This window comes from Ranitomeya variabilis, chromosome 4 (assembly GCF_051348905.1).
Source record: "Ranitomeya variabilis isolate aRanVar5 chromosome 4, aRanVar5.hap1, whole genome shotgun sequence".
In the NCBI taxonomy this organism is placed as follows: domain Eukaryota; kingdom Metazoa; phylum Chordata; class Amphibia; order Anura; family Dendrobatidae; genus Ranitomeya; species Ranitomeya variabilis.
In genome coordinates this window covers 488,835-515,581 of record NC_135235.1, presented here as the reverse complement: position 1 = coordinate 515,581, position 26,747 = coordinate 488,835, and the positions used below count along the sequence as shown (strand labels likewise).

Here is a 26,747-nt window from a genome sequence, read left to right as displayed (position 1 = left end):
TTCTCGTTGTACAGCATTTTCTGCCACATTGTTTCCTTCCAACAGACTTACCATTGAGGTGCCTTGATACAGCACTCTGGGAACAGCCTATTTGTTGAGAAATTTCTTTCTGGGTCTTACCCTCTTGCTTGAGGGTGTCAATGATGGCCTTCTTGACATCTGTCAGGTCGCTAGTCTTACCCATGATGGGGGTTTTGAGTAATGAACCAGGCAGGGAGTTTTTAAAAGCCTCAGGTATCTTTTGCATGTGTTTAGAGTTAATTAGTTGATTCAGAAGATTAGGGTAATAGGTCGTTTAGAGGACCTTTTCTTGATATGCTAATTTATTGAGACAGGTTTTTTGGGTTATCAGGAGTTGTAGGCCAAAATCATCAGTATTAAAACAATAAAAGACCTGACAAATTTCAGTTGGTGGATAATGAATCTATAATATATGAAAGTTTAATTGTAATCATTACATTATGGTAAATAATGAAATTTAACACTATATGCTAATTTTTTGAGAAGGACCTGTATATCAGACTGTTATGACCCCGGCCTTCCTCAAGCCCTTTCCCCCATCCCCTAAGATGTTGGCTTTGCGCCGACAAAAAGTACAACCAGGGATTAGGCAGGGCAAGTCCCCCCTCATCTTTAGGTCTCTGCAGTATCTCTTGCCTAATTCTCGGGCACCTCCCACCCCATACCAACTCTCCAAATAATGATTTAAGTCTACGGAATCTAGTCCATGGGATCCAAACCGGAGAATTATGTAAAATATACAAAACCTGTGGCATCACAACCATCTTAAGGAGATTTACTCTACCCACCACCGACAAATGCAACTTATTCCACGCTGAGATTTTGGCACGTAGTTTGGTTATTAATGGTTCAAGATTGAGCTCCTCAAATCTAGTCAAGGGGAGGGACACCTGGATCCCTAGATATTTAAATTGTGAAACCACCCTTAATTTTGTACCTTCTTCCACCTCCCTCGTACAATCCACTCCTCTGTCGGGACCGCTTCCTTTTAATTCTGTAGGTTTCCTGTTCCTATGGGCGGATCCCTCTCTCTCATGTGGGGTGCTGTCGTGGCGAATGGTAATAAAGATTTTTTATTTTCACGGCTTTGCGCTATAAATTTCTGTGAAGCACTTAGGGGGCCAATTTCTCTTGCTACCCTTGTGAAAATAAAAAATTGCTTGCTAAAAAAATAATTTTTGGAGGAAACAAAAATGATTTTTTATTTTCATGGCTCTGTGTTATAAACTTCTGTGAAGCACTTGGGGGTTCAAAGTGCTCATCACACATCTAAATGAGTTCCTTGGGAGGTCTAGTTTCCAAAATGGGGTCACTTGTGGGGGAGCTCCAATGTTTAGGCACACAGGGGCTCTCCAAACGCGACATGGTGTCCGCTAACGATTGGAGCTAATTTTTCATTCAAAAAGTCAAATGGCGCTCCTTTCCTTCCGAGCCTTTCCATGTGCCCAAACAGTGGTTTGTGACCACATATGAGGTATCGTTGTACTCAGAAGAAATTGCCCAACAAAGTTTAGGATCCATTTTATCCTGTTGCCCATGTAAAAATGAAAAAAATTGAGGCTAAAATAATTTTTTTGTGAAAATAAAAAATAAAAAAAAAGTACTTTTTCATTTTTACAGATCAATTTGTGAAGCATCTGGGGGTTCAAAGTGCTCACTATACATCTAGATAAGTTTCTTGGGGGGTCTAGTTTCCAAAATGGGGTCACTTGTGGGGGAGCTCCAATGTTTAGGCACACAGGGGCTCTCCAAACGCGACATGGTGTCCGCTAAAGATTGGAGTCAATTTTTCATTCAAAAAGTCAAATGGCGCTCCTTCCCTTCCTAGCCCTGTCATGCGCCCAAACAGTGGTTCCCCCCCATATGGGGTATTGGCGTACTCAGGACAAATTGTACAATAACTTTTGGGGTCCAGTTTCTCCTTTTACCTTTGGGGAAATAAAAAATTGTTGCTAAAAGATCATTTTTATGACTAAAAAGTTAAATGTTCATTTTTTCCTTCCGTGTCGCTTCTGCTGCTGTGAAGCACCTGAAGGGTTAATAAACTTCTTGAATGTGGTTTTGAGCACCTTGAGGGGTGCAGTTTTTAGAATGGTGTCAGTTTTGGGTATTTCAGCCAGATAGACCTCTCAAACTAACTTCAAATGTGAGGTGGCCCCCCCCCCCACGCAAAAAAAAAAAAAAAAAAATGGTTTTGTAAATTTTGTTGTAAAAATGAGATATCGCTGGTCAAATTTTAACCCCTATAACTTCTTAGCAAAAAAATAAAATTTGTTTCCAAAATTGTGCTGATGTAAAGTAGACATGTGGGTAATGTTATTTACTATTTTGTGTCACATAACTCTGGTTTAACAAAATAAAAATTCAAAATTCATAAATTTTCAAAATTGTCGCCAAATTTCCGATTTTTTCACAAATAAACGCAAAAATTATTGACCTAAATTTACTACTATCATGAAGCCCAATATGTCACGAAAAAACAAACATTCTCAGAATCGCTAGGATCCGCTGAAGCGTTCCTGAGTTATTACCTCAAAGGGACACTGGTCAGAATTGCAAAAAAATGGCCAGGTCATCAAGGTCAAAATAGGCTGGGTCATGAAGGGGTTAAAATTCTCAAAAATACTTAAAATTAGTGTAAGGTGTATACAAAAAAAAAAAAATAAAAATAAAAAATGATATCAAGGTCTTATGAGGGTCACAAAATATTTGACAGGATATAATGCAATGGAACAAGCCCAAGAATTTCCTAAAGTATCTCTACTTATAAGCAGAGGTTGGCATCCTAACATACGTAATGGCACCAGGTCGACTGTCCCTCAATATCCAAATAGAACACTCAGCTGCCAGTTTTGCCTCGCTGGTTATCAAAAATACAGGGGGAACCCAAGCCATTTTTTTTTTTTTTTTTTTTTTTAATTTATTTACAGAGCGCACACACACCCCCACGTTCCATTCCCCCCCACACCCCCAACCACGTTCCATTCCCCCCCCACACACACAACCACGTTATATTCCCCCCCCACACACACAACCACGTTATATTCCCCCCCCACACACAGAACCACGTTATATTCCCCCCACACACACACAACCACGTTATATTCCCCCCACACACACAACCACGTTATATTCCCCCCACACACACAACCACGTTATATTCCCCCCACACACACAACCACGTTATATTCCACACACACAACCACGTTATATTCTACACACACACAACCACGTTATATTCTACACACACACAACCACGTTATATTCTACACACACACACACAACCACGTTATATTCCACACACACAACCACGTTATATTCCACACACACACACCACCACGTTATATTCCACACCCACACACACACACACACACACACACACACCAAAGTTCCATTCACCCCCAAGTGCCATTTCCCCACAGACACACACACACACACACACACACACACACACACACACACACCATTCCCCCTGTGGTGAAATATGTATATATCTACAGTACAGACCAAAAGTTTGGACACACCTTCTCATTTAAAGATTTTTCTGTATTTTCATGACTATGAAAATTGTACATTCACACTCAAGGCATCAAAACTATGAATTAACACATGTGGTATTATATACTTAAAAAAGTGTGAAACTACTGAAATTATGTCTTATATTCTTGATTCTTCAGAGTAGCCACCTTTTGATTTGATGACTGCTTTGCACACTCTTGGCATTCTCTTGATGAGCTTCAATAGGTAGTCACCGGGAATGGTTTTCACTTCACAGGTGTGCCCTGTCAGGTTTAATAAGTGGGATTTCTTGCCTTATAAATGGGGTTGGGACCATCAGTTGGGCTGTGCAGGAGTCTGGTGGATACACAACTGATAGTCCTACTGAATAGACTGTTAGAATTTGTATTATGGCAAGAAAAAAGCTACCGTAATTAAAGAAAAACGAGTGGCCATCACTACTTTAAGAAATGAAGGTCGGTCAGTCCGAAAAATTGGGAAAACTTTGAAAGTGTCTCCAAGTGCAGTTGCAAAAATCATCAAGCGCTACAAAGAAACTGGCTCACATGAGGACCGCCCCAGGAAAGGGAAGATCAAGAGTCACCTCTGCTTCTGAGGATAGCATGAAGCTACTTACCGGTAGCGGCATTTTTCGGAGGCCCATGACAGCACCACGAGAGGGGATCCGCCCTTCAGGAACAGGAAACCTACAGATACTTGGGAGAGGTACCGCCCTTTTGTATCAGTTGTATTTCAGAGCCTGAGAGGACTACCGCGGTTAGTAGCACACACACCATACACATACAATATCTTATATAATCTGCAAGCCAGATATCTGAATTTTTTTTTTTTTTTTTTTTTTTTTTTTTTTATATTTTCTTAGGAAGTGCAAGCTCCATGTGAAAAGGGAGGGAACAAAGGGTGCTGTCATGGGCCTCCGAAAAACGCTGCTACCGGTAAGTAGCTTAATGTTCATTTGGACTCCCATGGCAGCACCACGAGAGATTTACAGAGATGTAAGCTACCTTAGGGAGGGACTATAGCCCGCAGCATCCTTAACCCGAAGGTGAGATCTGAGGAGCACCCCAAGTCCAACAGATAGTGTTTGAAAAAGGTGGAAGGGGATGACCATGTGGCCGCCTTACATATTTGTTCGATTGATAGTCCAAATCTTTCCGCCCAGGATGATGCCATGGCCCGGGTGGAATGCGCCTTCAGATTCTGTGGAGTCGGACCCCCACCTGCTGTATAAGCCAGAGAGATAGCCTCCCTAATCCATTTAGCTAGTGTGCATCTTGACTCTACCCTTTCCTAGGACCTTGAAAGGATAAGAATAGTGCATTCTCTCTCTTCCAAGTATCAGTGACTGAGATATATTGCAGAAGGCATCGTCTGACGTCTAATGTATGGAGTTCCTCTTCCTTGAGTTAGAAGGATTAGGGAGAAATTATGGTAGAACTATTTCCTGAGACCTTTGTAAATGGGATGCTACTTTTGGCAAGTAAGCTGGGTCCGGCCTGAGGACCACCCTATCCTGCAAGAATTCTGTATAAGGGGGAAGCCTTGAGGCCATGTGCACACGTTCAGTATTTTTCGCGTTTTTTTCGCTAGAAAAACGCGAAAAAAACGCTTACATATGCCTCCAATTATTTACAGTGTATTCTGCATTTCTTGTGCAAATGTAACATTTTTTTCCGCGAAAAAAATCGCATCGCGGAAAAAAAAGCAACATGTTCATTAAAAATGCGGAATTGCGGGGATTCAGCACACCTAGGAGTCCATTGATCTGCTTACTTCCCGCATGGGGCTGTGCACCCCATGCGAGAAGTAAGCAGATTATGTGCGGTTGGTACCCAGGGTGGAGGAGAGGAGACTCTCCTCCACGGACTGGGCACCATATAATTGGTCAAAAAAAAAAAAGAATTAAAATAAAAAATAGTCATATACTCACCTCTGATGGCCCCCGAAGTGTTCCCGCCTCTCAGCGCTGCATGCGCTCTCTTCCGTTCCTATAGATGCTCTGTGTGAAGGACCTGTGATGACGTCGCGGTCTTGTGATCGGTCACGTGACCGTGACATCACCGAAGGTCCTGCACGCACCATCTATAGGAACGGACGCCGCTGAGGAGATAGGCTGTCTGAAGGTGAGTATAACCATTTTTTTAATTTTTTTATTATTTTTAAACATTCTATCTTTTACTATAGATGCTGCATAAGCAGCATCTATAGTAAAAAGTTGGTCACACTTGTCAAACACTATGTTTGACAAGTGTGACCAACCTGTCAGTTTTCCAAGCGATGCTACAGATCGCTTGGAAAACTTCAGCATTCTGCAAGCTAATTTTGCTTGCAAAATGCTAAAAAAAAAAACGCCAAAAAACCGGGAAAAAAAAATGCAAAAAAAAAATGCGGATTTCTTGCAGAAAATTTCCGGTTTTCTTCAGGAAATTTCTGCAAGAAATCCTGACGTGTGCACATACCCTGAAAGTGCCTGGATGTCTCTTACTCTACGCGCAGATGTTATCACTACCAGGAAAGCTGTTAAGGGATAGCAACTTTATTGAGGCCGATTGTAGGGGTTCGAAGGGTTCTTTTGTCAAAGATGAAAGGACTAGATTAAGATCCCACGGAACCGTAATACTCTTATGTATGGGTCTAGCTCTACCAACAGCCTTAATAAAGCTCGAAACCCAATAATTGTTGGCAATATTACAAGAGAACAGGACTCCCAGGGCTGAGACCTGTACTTTTAGTGTACTCGTGAAAAGATTTCATTCCAAACCCTTCTGCTGAAATTCTAAGATCTGGCGTATCGGCACTCCCTCTTTTATGTCGAAGTCTGATATGGCCAGGAACTTCTTCCAAGTTCTAGAGTAGATCTTAGTTGTGATCTGTTTCCTACTCTTAAGAAGGGTATCTACTAAATTGGGCGAGAAGCCTGTCTTAACAACAACCGCTCAAACGCCATGCCGTTAAATGTAGTCCCTTCACTTGTGGATGGCTAATCGGACCCTGGTGGAGCAAGTCCGGGATGTCTGGAAGTACCCAGGGATTGTCTACCGACATTGTCCAGAGCCATACGAACTAGATCCTCCTGGGCCTGAACAGGGCAATCAGCATAACTCTTGCCCCATCCTCCCTGATTTTCCTCACCACTAGAGGCAACAGGTTCAATGGTGGGAAAGCGTAGGCCAAATGAAAATCCCATTTTATAAGGAAGGTGTCCAAAGCCAGAGGATTCTCCCTGGGATTCAAGGAACAGAATTTTCTTACTTTTCTGTTGTGTTTGGTGGCAAAGAGGTCCACCTCCGGCTGACCCCATTTGCAGACAATCAGATTGAAGATGTCCCTGTTTAAAAACCATTCTCCTTGCCTTAGGGAATTGCGGCTGAGAAGGTCTCCCTTTACATTTTCTTTTCCTCTGATGTGGAGCGCAGTTAAAGATTGAAAATGTGTCTCTGCTGTCTGGAAAAGGTGATCTGCCACCTGCATCAGAGCCTCGGAACGTGTTCCACCTTGATGATTTACACAGGCCACTGCCGCAATATTACTCGATTCTTCCGCTACCTGAGGGAGTATAGTAAGGCAATGTAGTCTTTCTAGACCTAGTGCCACTCCACCCCTTGCCCTCCCTGAGACCTCACCGTCTGCTGGATACAGGGGGCACAGTTTTTTTGAGCATGAATCTGGTAAAGGGACTCCACAGAGGGCGCATTCCTTGTGTTTAGCCTTACCGATGCACTTCTTCCCCTAAAACAAAGATTATGAGGGGGACTGCATCACTGAGTGAACATTCTCATAGATCACTTACCAGTGGCCGCAGAAACCAGACACTGGAATACAAGGGGGATCCTTTCTGGATGATGCATCCGTTCCTTGTTTGGAGGAGCCTTTACGACCGGAATCGTCACTTCTCCTGACATGGTCCTTTGCTTTGGGCTTCTGAAGAATCTCCTCCGGCAGCTGGGCCTGCTGCTCATGATCACTTCATCCTCACACCTTGAGGCCAGAATCAAGGGTCCGGGTCTGGAGCCTGCTTAAATCCCCTCCTCCAGTTCAGCAGAATCCCACGGCACTGCCCCTTGACTCGCTGACTGCCCCCCAGGTGCAGGTGACAGGCAGGAAAGCCCGTGCTTTACTCAGCGTGCAATTACCGATGGGCGCCGCCATCTTGGAGCCACTGTGCATGCACGGCAACCAGAGACCCGGAAACACACGCCGGCTCCACCCCTAGACGTCACCGCGGCCCCCAGCGCTTCCTGCCGGCGCCGAGAGCAGCGCAGGACGCCCGGCCAGCCAGCGGTGCCCTGGACGGCTTCCCTCCAGAACACAGCCTCCAATAACACCATACACCCCGGGGAAAACAACGAGGGGGAACATACTCACCTCACGCCGGCTTGGAGACGGAAAAGACCGCTGGCCACCGCTCCTGCTGTGAGCATCACTGCCGTGCAGCCCTGCCAGGACCACTGTAACGCCTCCAGGAACTCCGCACCGGCCGAGGTAGGAGACCCCCTCGCTACATGAGTCGGCCTGGGATCCAGTCTTCTGTAGGATCCAGGCTGTATGGGAACAGGAAACCAACTGATACGTGGGAGAGGTACCACCCTTTTGTATCTGTAAGTTTCCTGTTCCCGAAGGGAGGATCCCCTCTCTCGTGGTGCTGTCATGGGAGTCCAAATAAAAGTTTCAGAGTCACCAGCCTCAGAAGTCGCAGGTTAACAGCAGCTCAGATTAGAGACCAGGTCAATGCCACACAGTTCTAGCAGCAGACAACACTACAACAACTGTTAAGAGGAGACTCTGCAGCAGGCCTTCATGGTAAAATAGCTGCTAGGAAACCACTGCTAAGGACAGGCAACAAGCAGAAGAGACTTGTTTGGGCTAAAGAACACAAGGAATGGACATTACACCAGTGGAAATCTGTGCTTTGGTCTGATGAGTCCAAATTTGAGATCTTTGGTTCCAACCACCATGTCTTTGTGCGACGCAGAAAAGGTGAATGGATGGATTCTACATGCCTGGTTCCCACCGTGAAGCATGGAGGAGGAGGTGTGATGGTGCTATGCTGGTGACACTGTTGGGGGATTTATTCAAAACTGAAGGCATACTGAACCAGCATGACTACCACAGCATCCTGCAGCGGCGTGCTATTCCATCCGGTTTGCGTTTAGTTGGACCATCATTTTTCAACAGGACAATGACCCCAAACACACCTCCAGGCAGTGTAAGGGCTATTTGACCAAGAAGGAGAGTGATGGGATGCCACGCCAGATGACCTGGCCTCCACAGTCACCAGACCTGAACCCAATTGAGATGGTTTGGGGTGAGCTGGACTGCAGAGTGAAGGCAAAAGGGCCAACAAATGCTAAGCATCTCTGGGAACTCCTTCAAGATTGTTGGAAGACCATTTCCAGGGACTACCTCTTGAAGCTCGGTAACATAGAAGACCAACCAAATGATGGTGTGCACACCCAACAAGGTGTTCGTTATAAAAATTAAGTTTTATTTGAACACAAAACACACACACACACAGCAAAATGGAGGGGGCTACTCGCTCCAGCCAATCTTCCCTGCGCTCGTTGGACCGGAAAACCACACCGGTAAAGAATTCCTTGCTTGATTACGTACTATTTAAGCTTCTGTTTGAGCACTGTTTTCACATACTTCCCCTGACGAAGCTGCACAAGGTAGCGATACGAGTGGGCTTTGTCCCTACACTCCCATCCCCTTGAGACCATATGGCTATACCAATTTCCATGTTAACTCTCAATACGGGATCACTTGATCCTTACCCGAGTAACCTGGACCCTATACTCCTATTTTAGGGCGCATTTGATTCACTTTTTTTTCTGCTGCTCAAAGACAGGTAGTATACTTACCTTTGTGATACTTGGACCTTATGCATGTTGATGGTTATTTTATCGCATATATCTACATGCTTCTATTATATTCACATTGCATCTAGGTTCGTTTTTGTGCGCATTTTGGTTGCCAAGTTCAAATAATACGCTTGTCTTACATTGGAGACTACCATCATACTGTATATATGTGCATGTGGATTTGTCAATTGACATACACTTACATTTCACAGCACACATCTTTTGGGGTTTCATGGGACTACCAGTTCCATTGGTAAATTTGGCTTCCCATAGGGGTTATGCCTAGGGGGTAGTTTACTAGTGCCACGTATTTGTACTACTGTTTTTAAGATTTTTTACTTTGCAGTGTGTGTGTTTTCTGTGTTCAAATAAAACTTAATTTTTGTAACGAATACCTTGTTGGGTGTGTACACCATTATTTGGTTGGTCTTTCGTCTATGTTACCTGGTTTCAGTTTCCCAAACCAGGTGTTGCACCCTATTATCATGGTTGTGCTACGTTTCTTGAATTATTGTGGTGAAAGTGCACCCTACTGTTTATTCATCTCACTACCTCTAGAAGCTAATCAAGAGAATGCCAAGAGTGTGCAAAGCAGTCAAAGCAACAGGTGGCTACTTTGAAGAACCTAGAATATAAGACATAATTTCAGTTTCACACTTATTTAAGTATATAATTCCACGTGTTAATTCACAGTTTTGATGCCTTGAGTGTGAATGTACAATTTTCATAGTCATGAATACACAGAAAAATCTTTAAATGAGAAGGTGTGTCCAAACTTTTGGTCTGTACTGTATATGTGTGTAGTGACATGTCCAGGGTTATGTGTGTAACTAGCAGTAGTTGAACATCTGTCCTGAAACTGCAGGCCTCACAAAGGTCACAGCATACATATCTTGACAAGGCAGACTACTGTCTCCACTCTCGCCAGGGGGTCATGCTGGGAATCAAGAAAAAAGGGAACATTTGACACCTCCTAGCTCTTTGAGGAGAGCTGTCAATTACAGCCCGGCACTATTTGTGAGAACTTTTACACAGGGAATCTCAGAGCAAATAATATATTCATTGGGGGGGGGGGGTTTATATTGACCTGAGGGGCTGATCTAGAAATCTGACCTCCAGATTAAAGCTATAAATTAGGCCTGTATACACAGAATCGTGTTCACATGTGAGGGCAGCCTGGGAAGCTGATGTGTTCCACCAAGTCTATATTCATCCTATCCTCAGGGAACAGAAAGCAGACTACAAAGTTACATGCTTCTGTTAGTTTTCTCCTGTTTATTTTATATTGTTTTGCATACCTGTATGTCTATCATATTTTTGTACCTTTTTCTTACTGTAAGCACTGAACCTTTTTGTATTAAGGCACAAAACTTTAACAAGTTGAACCTTGAATGTTCTATAAGAATCCATAGCCTTGAAATGTATGATCCGTATGAGTGGCAGACAGTAATAGTAATATTTCCGGGACTCATCTCCCGTGTACTCGGTGAGCGGTGGCAGCGTGTATGAGCAGGTGTGTGGTCTAGGTCTGTGTGTGATTTATGCTCCCATTACAGCACAGGACAGAGGTTTTCATGCTGGACTGAAAGGGGAGATAGATTTACCCTTGCAGGCACAACCCCCAGAGTCACGTGCTGAGAGCGAGTACGTGACATTATTGAAACCACGGAGTGGGATCCGTGACACCCCCACACACAACCAACGTGTCATTCCCACCAGTCTCCACACACACAACCACGTGTCATTCCCCCACCAGTCTCCACACACACAACCACGTGTCATTCCCCCACCAGTCTCCACACACACACACACAACCACGTGTCATTCCCCCACCAGTCTCCACACACACAACCACGTGTCATTCCCCCACCAGTCTCCACACACACACAACCACGTGTCATTCCCCCACCAGTCTCCACACACACACAACCACGTGTCATTCCCCCACCAGTCTCCACACACACACAACCACGTGTCATTCCCCCACCAGTCTCCACACACACACACAACCACGTGTCATTCCCCCACCAGTCTCCACACACACACACACACAACCACGTGTCATTCCCCCACCAGTCTCCACACACACACACACACACACACAACCACGTGTCATTCCCCCACCAGTCTCCACACACACACACACACACACAACCACGTGTCATTCCCCCACCAGTCTCCACACACACACAACCACGTGTCATTCCCCCACCAGTCTCCACACACACACACAACCACGTGTCATTCCCCCACCAGTCTCCACACACACACACACACAACCACGTGTCATTCCCCCACCAGTCTCCACACACACACAACCACGTGTCATTCCCCCACCAGTCTCCACACACACACAACCACGTGTCATTCCCCCACCAGTCTCCACACACACACAACCACGTGTCATTCCCCCACCAGTCTCCACACACACACACCCACGTGTCATTCCCCCACCAGTCTCCACACACACACACAACCACGTGTCATTCCCACCAGTCTCCACACACACACAACCACGTGTCATTCCCCCACCAGTCTCCACACACACACACACAACCACGTGTCATTCCCCCACCAGTCTCCACACACACACAACCACGTGTCATTCCCCCACCAGTCTCCACACACACACAACCACGTGTCATTCCCCCACCAGTCTCCACACACACACAACCACGTGTCATTCCCCCACCAGTCTCCACACACACACAACCACGTGTCATTCCCCCACCAGTCTCCACACACACACAACCACGTGTCATTCCCCCACCAGTCTCCACACACACACAACCACGTGTCATTCCCCCACCAGTCTCCACACACACACACAACCACGTGTCATTCCCCCACCAGTCTCCACACACACACACACACACACACAACCACGTGTCATTCCCCCACCAGTCTCCACACACACACACACACACACACACAACCACGTGTCATTCCCCCACCAGTCTCCACACACACACAACCACGTGTCATTCCCCCACCAGTCTCCACACACACACACACAACCACGTGTCATTCCCCCACCAGTCTCCACACACACACACAACCACGTGTCATTCCCCCACCAGTCTCCACACACAACCACGTGTCATTCCCCCACCAGTCTCCACACACACACAACCACGTGTCATTCCCCCACCAGTCTCCACACACACACAACCACGTGTCATTCCCACCAGTCTCCACACACACACACAACCACGTGTCATTCCCCCACCAGTCTCCACACACACGTCATCCCCGTCTCTATAGTACTCCGCGCTGTATGCGCGCACACAATGACGTTACAGCCTGTTGCAGGTCTTGCATTGCAGCTAAGCTTCACGTTAGGCCGCTGTCCACAGACTAATTACGATTGAGCAGCCGGCTGCACTCCGGGACACGTGGTGTCTCACGAACTTACCGAACAAGGCGTGCACCAGACTGAGGGGAGCGCTGATCCAGTTGCCGGCACCGGGGAGAGAGCTCAAGTCGGCTGAGCGCTGCATATTACTCTCCAGCCACCGCACAGCGACCACCGACCACAAGCTTCAGGAGATGGCGGGAAAATGCCGTCATCACAAGGGGCGCGGCCTCAAAACGCCGACAAGCGGCAGGCGGCAATCTGATATTACGCGACGTAACCTCTTGAAAGTCACGTGTTACCTGATCTGGAACCAGATTGGTCGGCACGCTTATGGGCGGGATAATAATTGTGAGTGTCAATAAAGCGCCTATCAGTAATTGCGTCATGTGTATTGCCGCTAACTGCTATTGGCGATTATTTCTGTGGAGGCGGAACATGTGGCACAGAGCGCTGTGATTGGTCAGTTGTCACTGTGCTGAGTTCCGGTTCTGGGGACGACGTGGAGCTTGTGGGAAGACATGGCGGAAAAGGGAGCAAGTGGGACGAATAGGAACTTGTTGTTTTCTCCATCTGAGCTCAGCTTCTCCGTCCCCTTCATTCCTGTGGGCCGGGTCGGGCCTTCCTCCTCCGGTGAGAGCATTAGTCCTGTGCTGGAGGCCGGGAGGTTGGAAATGTGGATGATCAGCTGATGAGGGATGTGTGGGGAGGTGCTGCTGTGAGAGGGGAAGTGGCGCTGCGTGTGGGGAGGTGACGCTGCGTGTTTGTGTGTGTGGTGCCGCTGTGAGAGAAGTGCCGCTGCGTGTGGGGAGGTGCCGCTGCGTGTGGGGAAGTGGCGCTGCGTGTGGGGAAGTGCCGCTGCGTGTGTGTGGTGCTGCTGTGAGAGAGGAAGTGCCGCTGCATCTGGGGAGGTGCCGCTGCGTGTTTGTGTGTGTGTGTGTGTGGTGCTGCTGTGAGAGAGGAAGTGCCTCCGTGTGTGTGGTGCCGCTGTATGTGGGGAAGTGCCACTGTATGTGGGGAAGTGCCGCTGTGTGTGGGGAAGTGCCGCTGCGTGTGTGTGGTGCTGCTGTGAGAGAGGAAGTGCCGCTGCGTCTGGGGAGGTGCCGCTGCGTGTTTGTGTGTGTGTGTGGTGCTGCTGTGAGAGAGGAAGTGCCTCCGTGTGTGTGTGGTGCCGCTGTATGTGGGGAAGTGCCACTGTATGTGGGGAAGTGCCGCTGTGTGTGGGGAAGTGCCGCTGCGTGTGTGTGGTGCTGCTGTGAGAGAGGAAGTGCCGCTGCGTCTGGGGAGGTGCCGCTGCGTGTTTGTGTGTGTGTGTGTGGTGCTGCTGTGAGAGAGGAAGTGCCTCCGTGTGTGTGTGGTGCCGCTGTATGTGGGGAAGTGCCGCTGCGTGTGGGGAGGTGCCGCTGCGTGTGGGGAAGTGGCGCTGCGTGTGGGGAAGTGCCGCTGCGTGTGTGTGGTGCTGCTGTGAGAGAGGAAGTGCCGCTGCGTCTGGGGAGGTGCCGCTGCGTGTTTGTGTGTGTGTGTGTGTGTGGTGCTGCTGTGAGAGAGGAAGTGCCTCCGTGTGTGTGTGGTGCCGCTGTATGTGGGGAAGTGCCGCTGTATGTGGGGAAGTGCCGCTGTGTGTGGGGAAGTGCCGCTGCGTGTGTGTGGTGCTGCTGTGAGAGAGGAAGTGCCGCTGCGTGTGGGGAGGTGGCGCTGTGTGTGGTGCTGCTCTGAGAGGGGAAGTGCCGTTGCGTGTGGGGAGGTGCTCCTGTGAGAGAGGAAGAGCCGCTGCGTGTGGGGAGGTGGCGCTGCGTGTGTGTGGTGCTGCTGTGAGAGAGGAAGTGCCGCTGCGTGTGGGGAAGTGGCGCTGCGTGTGTGGTGCTGCTGTGAGAGGAAGTGCTGCTGTGTGTGGGGAGGTGCTGCTCTGAGAGGCAAAGTGCCGCTGCGTGTGTGTGGTGCTGCTGAGAGGGGAAGTGTTGCTGCGTGTGTGTGGTTCTGCTCTGAGAGGGGAAGTGCCGCTGCGTGTGTATGTGCTGCTGTGAGAGAGGAGGTGCCGCTGTGTGTGTGTGGTGCTGCTGTGAGAGGGGAAATGCTTCTGCGTGTGTGTTGCTGTGAGAGAGGAAGTGCCGCTGCGTGTGGGGAGGTGCTGCTCTGAGAGGGGAAGTGCCGCTGCGTGTGTGTGGTGCTGCTGTGAGAGAGGAAGTGCCGCTGCGTCTGGGGAGGTGCCGCTGCGTGTTTGTGTGTGTGTGTGTGTGGTGCTGCTGTGAGAGAGGAAGTGCCTCCGTGTGTGTGTGGTGCTGCTGTATGTGGGGAAGTGCCGCTGTGTGTGGGGAAGTGCCGCTGCGTGTGTGTGGTGCTGCTGTGAGAGAGGAAGTGCCGCTGCGTGTGGGGAGGTGGCGCTGTGTGTGGTGCTGCTCTGAGAGGGGAAGTGCCGCTGCGTGTGGGGAGGTGCTGCTGCTGCGTGTTTGTGTGTGTGTGGTGCTGCTCTGAGAGGGGAAGTGCCGTTGCGTGTGGGGAGGTGCTCCTGTGAGAGAGGAAGAGCTGCTGCGTGTGGGGAGGTGGCGCTGCGTGTGTGTGGTGCTGCTGTGAGAGAGGAAGTGCCGCTGCGTGTGGGGAAGTGGCGCTGCGTGTGTGTGGTGCTGCTGTGAGAGGAAGTGCTGCTGCATGTGGGGAGGTGCTGCTCTGAGAGGCAAAGTGCCGCTGCGTGTGTGTGGTGCTGCTGTGAGAGGGGAAGTGTTGCTGCGTGTGTGTGGTTCTGCTCTGAGAGGGGAAGTGCCGCTGCGTGTGTATGTGCTGCTGTGAGAGAGGAGGTGCCGCTGTGTGTGTGGTGCTGCTGTGAGAGGGGAAATGCCGCTGCGTGTGTGTTGCTGTGAGAGAGGAAGTGCCGCTGCGTGTGAGGAGGTGCTGCTCTGAGAGGGGAAGTGCCGCTGCGTGTGTGTGGTGCTGCTGTGAGAGAGGAAATGCCGCTGCGCGTGTGTGGTGCTGCTGTGAGAGAGGAAATGCCGCTGCGTGTGTGTGGTGCTGCTGTGAGAGAGGAAATGCCGCTGCGCGTGTGTGGTGCTGCTGTGAGAGAGGAAATGCCGCTGCGCGTGTGTGTGGTGCTGTGAGAGGGGAAGTGTCGCTGTGTGTGGGGAGGTGCTGCTGTGTGTGGTGCTGCTGTGAGAGAGGACATGCCGCTGCGTGTGTGTGCTGCTGCTGTGAGAGGGGAAGTGCCGCTGCATGTGTGGGGCGTCGCTGCTTGTGGGAAGGTGCTGCTGCAAGAGGGGAGATGGTGCTTCGTTTTTTCGGGGTGTTGCTTGAAGAGGGGAGGTAGCGCTGTATAGAGAACGTGCCGCTTCATGTGCTAGGTGCTGCTGCATGTGCTGGGCGCCGCTGCTGCGCCGTGAGAGGGGACATGCCGCTGCATGTGCGGGGTGCCGCTGCGTGTGCCGCTGCTGTGAGTGGTGAGGTGCCGCGTCTGTGAGTGGTGAGGTGCCGCTGCGTGTGCGGGGTGCCGCTGCTGTGAGTGGAGAGGTGCCGCTGTGCGGGGTGCCGCTGCTGTGAGTGGTGAGGTGCCGCTGCGTGTGCGGCGTGCCGCCGCTGTGAGTGGTGAGGTGCCGCTGCGTGTGCGGGGTGCTGCTGCTGTGAGTGGTGAGATGCTGCTGTGTTTGCAGGGTGCTGCTGCGAGTGGTGAGGTGCCGCTGCGTGTGCGGGGTGCTGCTGCTGTGAGGGGACGTGCTGCTGCATGTGCGGGGTGCCGCTGCTGTGAGAGACGAGGTGGCGCTGCGTGTTCGGGTGCTGTTACATGTGCGTAGTTTGCATCTGTGTTCTCTAAGAAAGCAAATGCAACATCCACTGATCTTCACGGCGCCATCAAAGGAATAAAAGAATCCACATTATTCATAGACGGAGAGATGGTGAGGGAATACTGAACTAGTTTATATGAATTTGCATCTACTGGTCCAGATGAATTACATCCTAGGGTATTGAATGAGTTATTATTTATATAGCACTATTAATTCCATGGTGCTGTACATGACACTGGTTACATACAAATTACAGGTATCACAGTAAACTATCAATGACAGACTGGTACAGGGGGGCGAGGACCCTGCCCTTGTGGGCTTACATTCTACAGGAGTATGGGGAAGTAGACAATAGGTCGGGGGTTGCAGTAGCTCCGATGGTGTTGAATTGGCCCCACGGTCATTGCAGGTTGTAAGCTTTTATTTAAAGAGGGGTTTTCCGGTTCTGTATGAAGGATCCAAATGTGGTGGATAACCGGACGTGTTAGGGCACAGAATTGCAGAGAATGAGGGATATTCGGGAGAAATCTTGGAGGCGATTGGGTGAGGAGTGAAGGAGTTAGCAGAGGAAATTACTGAACTACTAGCCAGAATCTTTGATAAATCCTGGAAAACAGGAGAAGTCCCAGAAGATTGACGAAGGGCACATGTCCCCATCTTCAAAACTGGGAAGAAGTCAGAGCCAGGAAATTATAGGCCAGTGACCCTTACTTCTATACCAGGAAAGATCTGTGAACAATTTATTAAACAGCAAGTACTGTATAAGAATACAATAATTAGTAAGAGCCAGCATGGGTTTGTAGCGAACAAGTCATGCCAGACTAATCTAATTTCCTTCTATGATGGAATCACTGACTGGGTGGATCATAGAAATGCGGTAGATATAGTATATCTAGACTTCAGCAAAGCATTTGATTAAAATATACTATCCTTATTGAAAAAATGACCAAGTATGGGATTCATAAGGCTATGGTTAGGTGGATTCATAACTGGCTCAGTGATCGTACTCAAAGAGTGGTAATAAATGTTTGTTCATTCAATTGGAAGAGTGTTTAAAGTGGGGCACTACAGGGCTCTGTCCTGGCCCCAGTGATGTTCAACCTTTGTATACATGATCTGGATAAGGGAACTGAAGGTAAACTCATCAAATTTGCAGATTATGCGAAGCCAGGAGGAATAGCTAACACTAGAGAACACAGAGAAAGGATTCAGAAGGATCTAGGTAAGCTTGAACAGTGGGCAGCGACTAATAGAATGGTACTTAACGGAGAAATTCAAGATTCTACATCTTGGCAAGCATAATGGAAATTACATCTACAGAATGAGAGGAATAGAACTAACCAACAGCATGCGTGACAAAGACTTGTGTATACTAATAGATTACAGAGTGCACATGAGTCAACAGTGTGATGCAGCCGCAAAAAGGCAAACACAGTTCTAGGATGTATTAAGAGAAGCATAGTGTAGATGACATGAAGTAATTATCCCCCTCTACTCCTCCTTGGTCAGGCCTGATCTGGAATACTGTGTCCAGTTATCAAAAAACTGGTCAAGTTCAGAGAAGAGCTACCAGGATGGTGAGTGGACTGCAAAGTATGTCCTATGAGGAACTTTTAAAGGATCTTGGAGTGTTTAGCTTGTTAAAAAGAAGGCTAAAAGGAGACATTATTGGCTGTGTACAAATATCTCAAGGGCTGTCACAGTGTAGAGGGATCATCCGTATTCTTATTTGCACATGGAAACACGAGAAGCAATGGAATGAAACTGAAAGGGGAATATACAGATTAGATATTAGAAACAACTTTTTGACAGTGAGGGTGATCAATGAGTGTAACAGGCGGCCATGAGAGTTGGTGAGTTCTCCTTCAATGAAAGTCTTCAACCAGAGGCTGGACAGACATCTGCCTGAGATGGTTTAGTGAATCCGGCATTGAGGACACGAGGACCCTGGAGGTCCCTTCCAACTCCAACACTCTAGGATTCTATATGTAAGTGTGTATAAAGCATATGCATATATATTATACACACGTGTTTAGTGCTGTAGGGTGGGGGGTACATGCATGTGCATGTATATTAGCAGGCGGTGATCTGTGGCTTTTCCCTTCTGCAGATGGCTCTGTGGAGGTCGGAGAGGAGGACAGCTTTTTGGGGCAGACTGCAAGTACTACTCACACCCCACAGACGTTCAGCTACTTCTCACAGGCCTCAAGCCTCACCAGCAGCAGTGACCCATTTGCCAGCATAGGACAGATCCCAGCCACCACTACAGCTCAAGTGCCCGGCTCCATTGCGTTTCCGAAACCTCCAATGTCTACGCCCTCTGGAGGTCAGAATGGACAGAACTTTATGGCTATCAGGACTTCATCTCCCTTTCCTACTATTCCTCCAAGAGTTTCCAGTGATGCCGCTGGGGTTTTCTCTCCAAACACACAGATGTGTCATCCGCCAAGCATGTATTCTACCTCTCCCCCGGTCATCTCTCAGGCCTGTTTTAACCCTTACCGCCATAACATGCAAAGCAGCCGGACAAATCCCTACCTAACTCCTCCGCAGCTGCAGCAGGATGTACCCATAGGCGTCAACGGCCAGGGGGCATCGGGACCTCCACTGTACCCCAGTTCTTCAGCTTCCCTGCCCCCTGTAAGTTAAAGGTCTGGTACGGGTGAGACTATTAAAGAAAATAATCATATACAAATTCTGGTTCTGGTATTATCATGTGGGGGTGGCCTGGATCCACAATTTAAATTATATAGAGAAAAGTGTTGTTCCTCACGTTTTAATAGTTTAATTTAGTTTTTACATTCAATCCTATTGGCCCCTCCTGTATAGCCTTTGGCTCCTCGCCCTCCACCCCTCTTGTGTACAACCTTCGGCTCATCGCCCTCCGCCCCCCTTGTGTATAACTTTTTGGCTCCTAGTCCTCTGCCTCCCCCAGTGTATAATCTCCGGCCCCTTGCTCTCCTCCCTTCCCTGGTGTATAACCTTTTGCCCCTCGCCTTCCTACCCTTGTCTATAATCTCTAACTACTTGCCCTCCACCTTCCTGAAGTATAACGTCCATCTCCTCTCCCTCCAGCCCCTCGCCCTCCTTTCCTCCCCGGTGTATAACCTCCGGCCCCTCGCCCTCCACCTTTCCCCAATGTATAAACTCCGGCCCCTCGCCCTCCACCTTTCCCCAATGTATAACCTCTGGCCCCTCGCCCTCCACCTTTCCCCGGTGTATAACCTCCGGCCCCTCGCCCTCCACCTTCACCTCCAGCAAATCACCCTCCTTTCCTCACAAGTCCATAACCTCTGGCCCCTCGCCTTCCATCTTCCTGGTGTATAACCTCCAGCCCCTCGCCCTCCACCTTTCCCCGGTGTATAACCTCCAGCCCCTCGCCCTCCACCTTTCCCCGGTGTATGACCTCCAGCCCCTCGCCCTCCACCTTTCCCCGGTGTATGACCTCCAGCCCCTCGCCCTCCACCTTTCCCCGGTGTATAACCTCCATCCCCTCGCCCTCCACCTTTCCCGGTGTATAACCTCCGGCCCCTCGCCCTCCTCCTTCACCTCCAGCACATCGCCCTCCTTTCCTTACCAGTCCATAACCTCTGGCCCCCTCGCCTTCCATCTTCCTGGTGTATAACCTCTGGCCTCTTGCCCTCCACCTTCCCCGGTGAATAACCTCCATCCCCTCGCCCTCCACTTTTCCCGGTGTATAACCTCCGGCCCCTCGCCCTCCACCTTCACCTCCAGCACATCTCCCTCCTTTCCTCACCAGTCCATAACCTCTGGCCCCCTCGCCTTCCATCTTCCTGGTGTATAAGCTCTGGCTGCCTTCGCCCCACCCTCCCCTCAGCTCGCCGGTGTATAACCTCCAGCACATCGCTGGAGTATGAGGAGTGAACACACTTTTCTTTATATAGTGTACTTAAATGTCTGGTTATTTGGCTCCAGTACCCTTCTATGAAGACAGCATGGATTCGGGAAATGTCGTATGCCTTTCAGTGTCTCCGTTCCACTAATTTATGGGGTTGAAAATACTTGGCTCTTTCCATTGCCCCCGTAGACTTGTAAGGGTAACGTCCCAGCCACATTTTTTCAGTCTGTGGCTGCTGTTGGCTATCTGGCTCCATGGAGTGTTGGTGGAAGGTAGTATAGGAGCACTTTGGTGTTCTGCTCCCATGTAAATTAATGTCATCTTGGATAGGGCGCAGAGTTCTGCTTGGTACCAGGAGCTGCTCACATGTTTGGGGTCCGCCACTGCTGGCCTGTGCCCTGAAGCTTTGTTTATCCTAGTTGGGATGTCTAGATTTATCGTCTCTCAAACTCACTGTGGGTTTTGCCTTTCAGCCCCCTGCAGCACCTGGTTTTATTCCAGCACCAATGGTTCAGTCCTTTTCAAACTCCAAACCGACAGTAACCCCCGTGCCAATCACAGCTCCTTTCTTTCCCAACCTGTATGAGCCTGTCCAGCCACATTGGTTCTTCTGCAAGTTAGTGGAAGATCGGGAGATCTGGTTGCCATTCAGCATTTATGACTCTGCCCACCTTGAAGAAGTCTATAACTCAGGTAAGTGGTGAGTGAGACATTATGAGGGTGGTCATCATCTTTTGTGCTCCAGCAGGTCATTATGAGGGTCCTCACCTGTGGTACTGCACTCATTATGAGGGACATCATCACTTTGTGTGGTTCAGGTGGTTATAATCAGGGCGTTATGAGGGTGGTCTTCTTCTGTGGGAAAGTTATGAGTACTCAAATGGTTTGACATTCATTTTGTCTTCTTTTAGTTCAGCCAGAACCAGAGAGCGTGGTGGTGAGTACAGCTGGGGGGCGCTATGACGTCTGCCTATATGATCGGGAGATGAAGGCTGTATACTGGGAGGAGGAGGACTCGGAAGTCAGACGATGCTCCTGGTTCTTTAAAGGAGACACTGACAGCAGATTCATTCCCTACAGCGAGGACTTCAGTGAGAAGCTGGAAGTGAGTGTCCAGAAGAGAAGCCACACAGATAAGCGTAGGAGTTTTGCTGCAAAATCCTAAAATGATTGCAGTCCCTGCAACCTTAACCCCTTCACCCCCAAGGGTGGTTTGCACGTTAATGACCAGGCCAATTTTTACAATTCTGACCACTATCCCTTTATGAGGTTATAACTCTGGAACGCTTCAACGGATCTTGGCGATTCTGACATTGTTTTCTCGTGACATATTGTACTTCATGATAGTGATAAAATTTATTCGATATAATTTGCGTTTATTTGTGAAAAAAACGAATATTTGGCGAAAATTTTGAAACTTTCGCAATTTTCCAACTTTGAATTTTTATGCCCTTAAATCACAGACATATGTCACGCAAAATACTTAATAAGTAACATTTCCCACATGTCTACTTTACATCAGCACAATTTTGGAACCAAAATTTTTTTTTGTGACGGAGTTATAAGGGTTAAAAGTTGACCAGCAATTTCTCATTTTTACAACACCATTTTTTTTTTTAGGGACCACATCTCATTTGAAGTCATTTTGAGGGGTCTATATGATAGAAAACACCCAAGTGTGACACCATTCTAAAAACTGCACCCCTCAAGGTACTCAAAACCACTTTCAAGAAGTTTATTAACCCTTCAGGTGTTTCACAGAAATTTTTGGAATGTTTAAATAAAAATGAACATTTAACTTTTTTTCACAAAAAAATTATTTCAGATCCAATTTGTTTTATTTTACCAAGGGTAACAGGAGAAAATAGACCCCAAAATTTGTTGTACAATTTGTCCTGAGTACGCTGATACCCCATATGTGGGGGTAAACCACTGTTTGGGCGCATGGCAGAGCTCGGAAGGAAAGGAGCGCCATTTGACTTTTCAATGCAAAATTGACCGGAATTGAGATGGGACGCCATGTTGCATTTGGAGAGCCCCTGATGTGCCTAAACATTGAAACTCCCTACAAGTGACACCATTTTGGAAAGTAGACCCCCTAAGGATCTTATCTAGATGTGTGGTGAGCACTTTGACCCAACAAGTGCTTCACAGAAGTTTATAATGCAGAGCCGTAAAAATAAAAAATCATATTTTTTCACAAAAATGATCTTTTCGCCCCCAATTTTTTATTTTCCCAAGGGTAAGAGAAGAAATTGGACCCCAAAAATTGTTGTGCAATTTGTCCTGAGTACGCTGATACCCCATATGTGGGTGTAAACCATTGTTTGGGCGCAGGGCAGAGCTCGGAAGGGAAGGAGAGCCATTTGACTTTTCAATGCAAAATTGACTGGAATTGAGATGGGACGCCATGTTGCATTTGAAGAGCCCCTGATGTGCCTAAACATTGAAACCCCCCACAAGTGACACCATTTTGGAAAGTAGACCCCCTAAGGAACTTATCTAGATGTGTTTTGACAGCTTTGAACCCCCAAGTGTTTCACTACAGTTTATAACGCAGAGCCGTGAAAATAAAAATTCTTTTTTATTCAGTCGCCATGACAGCACAACGAGAGAGGGGATCCGCCCTTCAGGGACAGGAAACCTCAGGCATAAAAAGGGCGGCACCTCACTCCCCCGCCAGTTGGTTTCCTGTCCCTGACGGGGAACCTCTTCAGGCAGACCCTATGAAGAGGGTTGAAGATTAAAAGAAGAGATCCCACGTCTGACAGACCGATGCAGGTAGCGGGGGTCCCCTACCTCGGTCTAATCAGGTTGTGGAAGCACCACACGGCAGGGGCACTGTCTGTGTCGGTGACAGCAGAGAGAAGCGGCCTCTGAGGGTAGCCGACTTCTATTGTGGGCCGCATGTACCTGGTGAGTATTGGGGCTGCTGTCCTGGGGTCGTGCCTGTCTGTGCCTCAGGGGATCTGTGCGCTATTCCACGGGCGCGCTGTCTACTCCGGGCGGCGCTGGCGTCTCCTCGCGCGTGTCGGCCGGCGTTGCTGCAGTCGCAGCCGGAAGTGACGTTTCCGGATGTTGCGACGGGCGGCACGGCTTGATGACGCGACGGGGCAGGCGCAGTAGTGCCGTCCCCGAGTAATGGCGGCGCCCTGTCGTCCGGATGGCGCCGGATCTCAGGGGCGTTGCGGGGGGGCCCTGGGGAGCGTGCCCTATTTGCACTAAGTGCAATTCGCACCACCTGGATTCCCTGCTGTCCCCCATCAGGGGGTGGTACCGTGGGGGTTTATTAAGGAGCTCGTGTGAGCTGCAAGCTGCTCCTGATTCTTCATTTCTGCAATGGATTCGTCGGACGGAGCATCGCGGCAGCAGCAGCAGCAGCAGCAGCAGGAGCAGCAGCAGCAGCAGCATGAATTGAAAGAGCCTCAGGTCAGCTCCCAGCAGCGGTCTAGTGGCAGTAGTCGCGCTGGTGGAGCTAGATCGGCTCAGAGATCATCAAAGTCCTCAGGCCGTAAGAAACCTCCGGCTGATAAGGACCCCCCAATTACGGTACCATTCGCTACAGGGACGGGTAAGTGAGCTACGTGAAAGTATGCCTTCTGATTGCTGTCCCTCCTTGTATTCCCTCTCTCCTTATTAGGGGAGAAAATGTACCTCCAAATCCAAGCATAGGGAGTGCGCCATATGTACGGAGCCACTTCCAGAGGGACATAAAAAGAAGCTGTGCAAATCCTGCATACAGCATCTATTGGAGGAGGAGGCCCCTGACCTAACGTCTACTCTTAGGGACCTGGTTAGACAGGAGGTCAGAGATTCCATGAATTCCAGCTCTCAAAAAAAGGTCACCAAAAGAAGGAAAGAAATTTCATCCCCAGTGTCAGATGTGGATTCTGAGTCAGGCGGTGTGAGCTCGGATTCACTTCCGTCTTCATCATCCTCTGAAGGAATAGAGTCCAGCCGAGCCTGTCTGTCGCTAGATAGGGTTAATCATCTAGTGAAAGCTGTTAACAACACCATGGGGATTGAGGAAACTCAGTCTGAAAGTTCTATTCAGGACATCATGTTTAAAGGCATAGACCGTAAATCCAAAAGGTTTTTTCCGGTAGTAGAAAAAATCAAGTCACTGATTACGAAGGAGTGGAAAAAGCCCGAAAGGAAGGGGTCACTACCACCAGCTTTCAAAAGAAGGTATCCTTTTGAGGAAGAGGCTTCGTCTTCTTGGGACAAGGTCCCAAAATTAGATGCTGCGGTGGCCAAGGCGTGCAAAAAATCGTCTCTCCCATTTGAGGATTTAGGCAACTTGAAAGACCCGCTTGATAGGAAAGCTGATGTGTTCCTTAAAGGAGCTTGGGAGACATCTGCGGGATCTCTGAGACCAGCAATTGCGGCCACCTGCACGGCCCGGTCGTTGATGGTGTGGCTAGGCCACCTGGAAGACCAACTTAAAGATAAAACTCCTAGAAGTGAGATCCTGTCATCTATGTCCATAATTCAGGATGCGGCAGCCTTCCTTTCCGATGCATCAGCGGATTCCGTCAGGCTGGCCGCAAGATCCTCAGCCTTATCCAATGCAGCCCGCAGAGCACTCTGGATAAAATGTTGGCCAGGAGATTTGCAGGCCAGGTCAAAATTATGCGGCATCCCCTGTGAGGGGGTTCATTTGTTTGGTCCAGTGCTAGATGAGCTGCTTGAGAAGGCTGGTGACAGTAAAAAACGATTCCCTTTTTTGGGAAGACCCTTTTACAGGAAGGATTACACCAGAGGATGGTCTTATCGCCGAAGATCCGAGAGGGAGCCGAATAGAGATTCGACCAGATATTACAACAGCAGACGAAGAGGTAGAGGTTATATGTTTAACTCCTCTCGAGACTCCAAAAAACCTCAATGACTGGCGGACCAGGTGGGTGGTAGGCTTCTAGCCTTCTATCCAGCCTGGTTGAAGATCACCAATAGTCCATGGATCCTCAGTATCATCAAAGAGGGCTTAGAGTTGCAGTTCCATCAGATGCCTCAGGACAAATTCAAATTAACTCCTATCCGTTCTTCTTCCGCAGAACAATTGGCTTTGGAGTCAGAAGTCCATGATCTCCAAAAAAAGGGGGTTCTGATTAAGGTACCCACGGAGGAACGAGGTAAGGGGTTTTACTCCCCTTTATTCCTGATTAAAAAGCCAGATGGGTCGTATCGCACCATCATCAACCTTAAAGGCCTGAATGAATTCTTGCTGATCCCATCCTTTAAAATGGAATCTGTGAAAACAGCAATAAAGCTACTTTTTCACAATTGCTTTATGGTCGTCTTAGATCTGAAAGACGCCTATTACCATGTCCCAATACATGTAAATCATCAGCGCTTTCTCAGGGTGGCGGTTTCTCTTGCCGGCACGGTACAGCACTTTCAGTATCGAGCACTCCCTTTTGGTGTTGCAGTTGCACCCCGGGTTTTCACTAAGATCATGGTAGAGGTTATGGCACACCTTCACGAACAAAACATACTAATAATTCCATACTTAGATGACTTGTTAATTGTGGGACGTTCAGAGTCACACTGTAAAGACCAGTTGGGAAAAGTGATAACAGCATTACATAGCTTAGGATGGGTTATTAATCTCAAAAAATCGCGTCTTCAGCCCGTAACATCACAGGAGTTTTTGGGTCTTATTGTGGACTCGGTTCAGCAGGAATGTCGCCTGCCGGACTCGAAAGTCCACAGTATTCACCGACTGGTCACCAGAGCAATTAATAATCCTGTAATCTCCTTAAGGGGGGCGATGTCACTTTTGGGTTCTCTTACTTCGTGTTTTCCGGCAGTACTCTGGGCACAATTTCACACTAGGACTCTGCAGTGGGATGTGCTACATAATTTTCGTCGGCTGGGCGCTAGCCTAGATAACAAATTTTCTCTATCGGTTGAGGCCACTGATTCACTAGTTTGGTGGACACACATTCCAAATCTTCGTCGAGGAGTACCCTGGTCAAATCGGGTCACGCGAGTAGTGACAACTGATGCTAGCCCCACGGGTTGGGGGGCTCACTGGGAAGATAATTGCGTGCAGGGATTGTGGTCCCAACCTGAGCGAGCGTCATCCTCCAATCTAAAAGAATTGTTGGCGGTAGAACGTGCCTTAAACGAGTTTCTTATACCTCTACAGGGTAGACGTCAGACTACTCTCTGACAACCAAGTGACCGTTGCCTATATTAACCACCAGGGAGGTACGCGGTCTAGATCATTAATGGATGTTGCAAATCGTATTTTTCAGATGGCCGAGAATCACCTGCTCTCCCTTACAGCGCTCCACATAAAGGGAAAACTAAATACCAGGGCCGATTATTTAAGCCGCAACGAGCTCAAACAAGGGGACTGG

General features: G+C 48.6%; 2 protein-coding genes across 5 annotated transcripts in view; one reads left to right on the top strand and one right to left on the bottom strand.

Annotated features, from left to right (window-relative positions):
* MCMBP (minichromosome maintenance complex binding protein) overlaps nt 1-13,044 on the bottom strand; it is a 188,196-nt gene extending 175,152 nt beyond the window's left edge. Inside the window, exon 1 of one of the 2 annotated variants that reach the window (XM_077257882.1) lies at nt 12,817-13,044. In XM_077257882.1, coding sequence (XP_077113997.1) covers nt 12,817-12,901 — 85 coding nt within the window. In that variant the 5' untranslated portion in view covers nt 12,902-13,044. The remainder of the gene's footprint in view (nt 1-12,816) is intronic. The other variant, XM_077257883.1, reaches the window with a different exon arrangement.
* Nucleotides 13,045-13,131: 87 nt separating this feature from the next.
* SEC23IP (SEC23 interacting protein) overlaps nt 13,132-26,747 on the top strand; it is a 219,905-nt gene continuing 206,289 nt past the window's right edge. For all 3 annotated transcript variants that reach the window (XM_077257880.1, XM_077257879.1, XM_077257878.1), the window contains exons 1-4: nt 13,132-13,389; nt 18,634-19,163; nt 20,856-21,075; nt 21,294-21,487. In XM_077257880.1, coding sequence (XP_077113995.1) covers nt 13,278-13,389; nt 18,634-19,163; nt 20,856-21,075; nt 21,294-21,487 — 1,056 coding nt within the window. In that variant the 5' untranslated portion in view covers nt 13,132-13,277. The remainder of the gene's footprint in view (nt 13,390-18,633; nt 19,164-20,855; nt 21,076-21,293; nt 21,488-26,747) is intronic.